This window comes from Rosa chinensis, chromosome 5, assembly GCF_002994745.2.
Source record: "Rosa chinensis cultivar Old Blush chromosome 5, RchiOBHm-V2, whole genome shotgun sequence".
Classification (NCBI taxonomy): domain Eukaryota; kingdom Viridiplantae; phylum Streptophyta; class Magnoliopsida; order Rosales; family Rosaceae; genus Rosa; species Rosa chinensis.
The window spans coordinates 71,136,674-71,143,964 of record NC_037092.1 but is presented as its reverse complement, the minus strand read 5'-3'; the positions used below and the strand labels follow the sequence as shown (position 1 = coordinate 71,143,964).

The 7,291-nt window shown below is 35.9% G+C and overlaps 1 protein-coding gene across 3 annotated transcripts; it reads right to left on the bottom strand.

Moving 5' to 3' along the window:
• Window positions 1–1,655: 1,655 nt before the first annotated feature.
• On the bottom strand, window positions 1,656–6,198 carry LOC121049016 (involucrin-like). Of its 3 annotated transcripts, none has more exons than XM_040505423.1 (7): window positions 5,893–6,198; window positions 4,975–5,006; window positions 4,113–4,789; window positions 3,615–3,731; window positions 3,423–3,512; window positions 2,342–2,474; window positions 1,656–1,898 (listed from the first exon to the last, which is right to left on the bottom strand). In XM_040505423.1, the coding sequence occupies exons 2-6, from the start codon at window positions 4,997–4,999 to the stop codon at window positions 2,397–2,399; spliced, it is 987 nt and encodes a 328-aa protein (XP_040361357.1). In that variant the 5' UTR covers window positions 5,000–5,006; window positions 5,893–6,198; the 3' UTR covers window positions 1,656–1,898; window positions 2,342–2,396. The 3 variants fall into 3 exon arrangements, with proteins under 3 accessions (XP_040361357.1, XP_040361356.1, XP_040361358.1); XM_040505422.1 differs by lacking the exon at window positions 5,893–6,198 and adding an exon at window positions 5,280–5,587; XM_040505424.1 differs by lacking the exon at window positions 5,893–6,198 and adding an exon at window positions 5,124–5,215.
• Window positions 6,199–7,291: the final 1,093 nt, after the last annotated feature.

The following is a 7,291-nucleotide window of genomic DNA, read 5'->3' as shown; positions in this document are numbered from 1 at the left end:
GTGCCTAAACTCATGTACAGTCATAGGTGCTTTTTCCCTTTCTTAGATTGCAGCAAGCAACAACCATATTAAATGACAAAAATTTTCACTTGAAATGATAAAACACATCACAAAGAAGAATCTTACAACTTACCAAATTTTGGAAACTTTCTCCTTCATTAGTGTTGAGCTTCCTCTTCTTATTACCAACATCAGCAATCTTCTTTCCCTTACTTGGCAAATGCCTTTGACAGGTTTTCACACCGTGACCTTCTTGGCCACAATTGCCACACGTAAAGGATCTTTGTATCCTTTCAATTTTGCCAGCACCATTGATGACCACCTCTGAAGCATTCTTAATCCTTTTTGTCTTTGGCCTGCAAGTATATTGTGCATGTAGAATACTTGGACCATCACCTCTTGAATACAAGTCCATGCTATTAACAAGCTGTATGAGGTTACTGTAGATACTTATATATGTCTTCTTAAGATAGCAAGGTGCAACACAATCATTTGGTTCATGCATCATGCCGTCAATTGCACAAATGACATGCTTGCATGTGATTCCAGTTAAGTCACATCTTCGGCAAGTGCATGTCCTCAAGCCAATGTCCATAGCATTCTTGGTGCCTTCAATATTTTTAATTTCAGCTTGGCCACCACAATTGAATGTTTTGATGCAGTCCTCGACAACCTTCACTTTATTCTTCTCAATGATATTCCTTACTTTGGGGTGTACATTTTCATGGTAAGCCTCCATTTTGTCCCTTCTCATACAAATCCTCCTCATTAGGTTCAAACTTATATCTTCCAACATAGTCGCAAGGGGCTTACTCCTTGCACCAAGATATTGTCATTGAAACTCTCACAACCATTGTTTATGAGCACGTCACAATCATAACCAAGACATGGAGAACGCAATCTGTGAGAGAGATATATTGAATCTGAGTGGTAAGTTGTAGTTTAATAATTGAGTTGAGGCAAAAAGTGACATATAAAACTTAAATTGAGTGAGTGAGGATTACAATTTCTTACTGGATTAAGTGAGAGTATCATAATCCAACTTTGGGCATTGGGTCAAAGCCACATTGAGAAATACTTGTCAAATGATTTCTCGTTTAACCAAAGCGGTTTTAGACATTTCAAAAGCAGTTCCAAACAAACCCATCATATGGTAGAAGTGTCTGATTAATCGGATATGAACTAAGCAAACTAGTGTAAAAAATTTTGGTAATCCCCGTCCCAATGCAGTAAACTAAAATCTATATCACATTCAAACTGAGTAAAACATGCACTTGTAACTTTATAACTGAGACCAATTACAACTATAGGTTTAACTTTTCCAATGTAGGACAAACACTTTGAATTCTCATATGTTTAATGACACGTTAATTACACAACATATAGATACATATTTTGTGGCCTTGAAGAATCAAATTGATTTCTAAATTGGAACATTGTGCCATTCATCTTGCTTCATCTTTCTTTTACCTTTGATTTGATTATGTACAATATCAGAAGGTAATTTCTCAAGACCCTTTCAGTATGTACATAAGTGGATAGCATATTTGAACTTAGCATCGATTATAGTTCTTAGATTCACTTTTAGCTTCAACAGTTCCCGACGAATAGTTAAAAAAATAAAATAATAATAATAAAGTTGTGCGAGGAGTAACTGCCAAATCACTAGAAGTATAAAGGATGACATAAACTTCAGAAGATCCAGAAAAGGAGGCAAAGTTAGATATGCCATCTTAAGCTTAACCCTATCTATTTACAAATATGAAAATGCATGCACATCTGGCTGGGTGTGCAAGTCAGTACAAGAGCTACTCGCTAAGTTTTCCTATGAAAGCAACTACAACTACTAGTGGTACTTCACCATTTAGCCACCTCCACTCTCACTGCTATCCGATACTCTGAAATGTAAGATACAGGCAGCTATTAGTATTTTACGATACACATGAACTTTGGAACCAAGGAAAGTCGAGGTGAATTTCAGAATCAGTGGTCAGCAATGAAACACAGAAATACACTTCACCAAACAGTGTTGATACAAAAACTAGTACTGCTTTGGACCTCTAAACAGCAATCCAATACTGGCCATTAGGAGTGTAGGACTACAATGGAAGATCAGAGGAGAATCCAATAGACTTTTCCAGGCCCTAAGGTATTATGTAATGTTATCACATGTAAACAATGCAAAAGATTTGTAATAAAAAAAAAACAAAAAAAAGATACATAAATATTACACACTTGAACAGAATTCTAGTACGAAGTTAAGAATTATCACTCAGATAAAGAGTTGTATATATGCAATTCACCATCCATTTGCCACAGGAAGTCAAATTCTAAAGCATACCTTCAGCTTATATCGCTTTCCTGTCGTTTTACACTGGTTGAGTACTTGAGTGTATTCAATACCCCTTGTAAACTTCAACACCCAACTCGTCTTTCAAACTTCGCAACCGTTCATCTTCTTCATCAACGCTTTGCTGCAACCACATCCAATAATTCCGACTTATCAAGGCAGATGGAAAGTGAGAAGTGGTTTATATATATTATGTTTGGTGGGCCAAAAGAAAGACAATTTCAATTTTGGTTCCTTGTGATACACAACTAGTACATAATAGAAACACACTCTCCCTAGTTGCGGCTGCATAAAAATGATAAAGAAGTGGAAATCTTATAAGAGAAAGGTTGGAATAAGTTGATGACTGGAAGAGGTGAATGAAGTTGACCAGATGAGCAGAAAAGGAAAGATGAAGCATGGATGTCTTGAATAAAACAATGCTCGTATCTGTAGGAATGATGACATGAATCTATTTTCAATTGAAGATTATACTGGTATTTGCATAACTAGCTAGCTAGTGGTATTCTATTGATGGTATGATGGTGCTTACTAGAATACTAGTTAAATATGTACCTTACAATTCCAACATAAAATTATCTCCAAGTTAAATATACCATAATTTCAACATATCACCCAATTATAGTCTGGCAACTAGATTAGGACAGTACTGAACATTGAAAGAAAACGAAGTTAGGATGTATACCAAAAAAATAGAAAGAAACGCAAGGTAGAATTACTAAATGTTTGAACTTCAACATTAGGTAACCTCTATACCACCTCAAAGTATAGAACCAAGAAGAACAAGAGTCCCTGATTCATCTATGTTATTCTAATTGATAATCAAAGAACTGGAACAACAAACATGTAAGGCGAAACTTCATGGCAATGTTCTAACTGTCTGATCACACCCTCTTAGTTCTCTTCTGTTGAAATTCAAGTTCCAATGTCAACACACAAGCTTATAATCCAGATCATATTTCCTTCTTTCAAATACCATATACAAGCCAGACACAAATGCAAGTCACAAATAACTACAATATCTAAAAAGAGCCCAAGTCCATTGATTTTAGAATTGGAACAAGGTATTTACCATTTGTTGCAGTTTCTTCTCCTGCTGCTCAAGCTTTTTTTCCAATTCATTGTTTTTCTGTTGAAGGTCTTCCTTTTCTTTATGGCATAGCTAGTCAATCATAAAACAACATTCAAAAGGTTATTATGAGTAGAAGATTGTTTCACCTATTCAAATTAATCTCCAAGTTAAAATAAATTATAGAAGACCAACCATTAGGTCTTCTGCCAAAAGTGGCATCAATTTATCAGCCAAAAGTGGCGTCAATTTATCAACCAAAAGTGGCAACAATTTATCAGCTGTCTCTTGAACCAGGGAAATCCTCTCATTCTGAAGAAAAAAGCATTGAATCAGCTTAGATTAAATGATAATTACAAACAGTATACCAATGAATAAAATTCTGTCAACAGATAGTTTGCAAGGAAGAGATGCTAAATGTCAAGATTTTGAAGAAACCACTGAGAGGCTATTAACCAGAACCAAGGAGGAAAGAGTTTCTGATAATCTGTGCTATATATTACATTGAAGTGTGAACATGTAAAATGCAAAATGAAAATTCAAGAGAGGGTTTTGATTCTAATGTTGATGCACTGAGTTGAAATCCAGATCATGGTTACACTATCAATACAAGGTGGAAGTTTATGCCCGCCATAAACTATTGTTTAATCCAAACAAGGTCCATAGATTTTAAGTTGAGAAGAGCACACATACCATTTTTTGCAGTTCCATCTCTTGCTGCTCGAGATCCCTCTTCTGCTCATTTGCCTCTAGTTCTTTCTTAAGCTCTTTGTTTCGAGCTTCACTGTGTTCAAGCTCTTCCATGAAATCCTTCACTTTAGCTTCAGATTTTGACAAGTCTACATGCTGCTCTAAGACTACTGCCTTAAAGTGGTCACGTAGGTTAAGTAGCTGCTCAACTTCTTTCTTAAGATCTTTGCATTGAGCTTCAGTTTGCTCAAGAAATTTCTTACGATCCTTCATTTGTTGTTCATATTTTAACAGTGCTGTTTTCTGCTCTAAGAGTAGTTCCTTAAGCTCTTCATTCTGAGCCTCCTTCTGCTTAAGTTCTTTGCTAAGCTCTTCTTTCTGAGCTTCACTCTTCTGGAGCTCTTTTTTTAGCTCTTGTTTTTGAGCTTCACTGTGGTCTAGTTCTTTCTCAAGATATTCCGTTTGAGCTTGTCTCTGCTCAAGAACTTTCCGAAGTTCATTCTTTTGAGTTTCATTCTCCACAAGTTGATTCTCAAGCTCTTTCTTTCGAGCATCACTTTGCTCAAGCTCTTGCCTAAGAACTTTGTTTTGTTCTACAGATTTTAACAGAGCGGTTTGCTGCTCAAAAACTACCTTCTCAACATGGACGCGCAGGTCAAGTACAGTTTGATCGATTTTTCCTATTAAACAACACAAAGCAAAAGCACCTATTCAAGCTAGTACATTATAAAACAGAACAAAATATGTTAATCAAGTAAAATGCAAGAAGTAAACATGGCCCCCTTTTGAGTGCCACGCATTTGGGCTTCTAGTCAAAGTTGAATTAGAAATTCAAACTACAATTTAGAGAGAAAGTCATACTCACCAAGATGCTGTTCTGCTGGAAACATCGCAAACCTGAAAGGGGAAGAGAAAAAGAAAAACCCAAGATTCAAGATCAGTCCAATCTCTTCAAAGCAACCAAACTAGGAAAGAAGGTACACAAACAGAGGGAAAAAAAAAATGAATCTTTACTGTTTTTCCGCATTCTAAATACAATACCAAGAACACCCATTTCTTCAGTTTCTTATTTTCCTCACTTTTTTCTCAGCATCCAAACACAAAAGTCCACAATTTCTCAGCAAAACCAGAAAGAAAGAAAGCGGTACGTGTCTTTCAAAACTAGCTTACCCAGAAAACACAGCGGCAAAAGAACTCTGCTTCCTTGAGAAAAATGAGTATTTGGGTTTCAAGGTCTCATATCTGAGCTTTGTTTTGGTCTATATATTCAGACACCAGCCAATTAAGGAAATGTTGCTCACAGCAAATACTGCGAGTGGTCAGTGTGGTCCACAGAGGACACGTGGAAGCAATAGAATGTGTATCAGACAATGTGCCAATAGGCACGAGTTAAAAAGCAAAACTGACATCATTCACTCTCAACACATCATAACTTTTATATAGTGTTCCAGATTATTAATATTTTGGTTAGATTAATTCAATGTATGAGTCGTAAAATGCAGAGCACTATGAAATTTTCGCACAACTCAAACCATATCATATATACATGTAAGAATGTTGCAGACACTGTGAGTTACCAAATGTTGTTCACAAAAATTGTGTGATAATCTGTTATATTTTTGACGTGTTTTGCACATGTAGTAGTATAAATTAAGAAAAACATATTGCAAAACAAAAGTTTAGGATTCATCAAATCGAATTCTCGTTGTGACTGAGGTTATCGCTGAACCATTTCAGTTATAAAGGAAATGCTAAATTCAATGAAGATCTATAGAACATTTACCTACTGCATGCTAATCTGTTTGATTCAAATACAAACTTAAAGAGGCTTTACAGTCGGATTCTGTTCCATTCATACAAACTTGACTATGTTTTCCAGTCGGACCGCTTATTCTGCCCGTTGGAGCATTGATCAGTACTCCGTTTCCTTGGTTTCCAATGGTTCACAATGTAGGATACTCCCTCTGCTAATGATGCCCTTCTCCCGTCTTTGAATTCCACAGCTCTAACATTGGATACCTACTTGTGGGATTGTACTCACTCAATTCTGCCAAGGCAGTTGTCACAAACTCATATACTTCATCACCAAAGGCCTTCTTCATCAGTAACTTTCTATATATGCAACCGCATCACTCAGTGTGACATGAAACCTATGTATAAAACTATGAAATCAATTGAAGTATGAATTCTGCTTGATATTTATATGTATACCTTTGTCTTTCCTTCTTCGTCCATGATAATTTTGAATGGATGCCAACTCGGATCTCTGAGATTTTCCTCCCAGAGAGAACCTACCTCCATGGCCTTATCTGATACTCTTTCAGAAAAGTTTATTGAAGTCATTCTCTGCGTTGCATCAATAAATGGTTTGGTGTCAAGGTCTGCCATTATCTTCACCCCAATAGAAGCATCGCTTGCTGATTCTTCAAGCCCTGCACAGAAATTATTGGAACCATTTATTCTTGGCATTTCAATCTCTGAGAGTTAAACCAATTATATATATCGAGTAAAATGATCAAACAAGGAATTTGCCATAGCCTTTTGGTAAGAAATTAAAACGTACATTAGAAATTACATAAACCAAGTTGGCATTCAATCCTTCATTACTTTCAAAACAATCTTGTATAAATATATAGCCCAGAAAGGTGAATAGACATTACTTCATCGCAGCATAAGCTTTACGGCCAATCAGAACCACACTGAAGGTAAATAATTCAAGATTCATGACACAGTCGAACCGGAAAAGACAAATATACCAATCATGATTAACGAATGTTCATTCAGCTTCCTTTTCCTTCAATCTTTCTTGAAGTTTTTGCTTCTCCCTTTCCCATTTCTGGTTAATCATAAGAAAGAAACAACAGTTCAAAGGTTCATTCATATAATATGATTTGAGTACTCATCTAAACAAACCTCCAATAACGGAATACAAACCTTTCTTTCTTCTGTCAACCATGACGCCAATTCATTGGCCTTATTTGTCTCTATTGGCAGCTTTATCATTCTGGAAGCATGTGGCATTACATCAGACTCCCTTGAAATAAAGAAAATTCCGAAAGTACTCAACAAATCAAATTCTGGCCAGTAAATTCATCACTAGCAGAAGGAGAAAACTAAACAACCAAAAGATTGTATATTGTAAATATTGTGCATTAATCTTGCTAAGAGTTAATAAATCATCA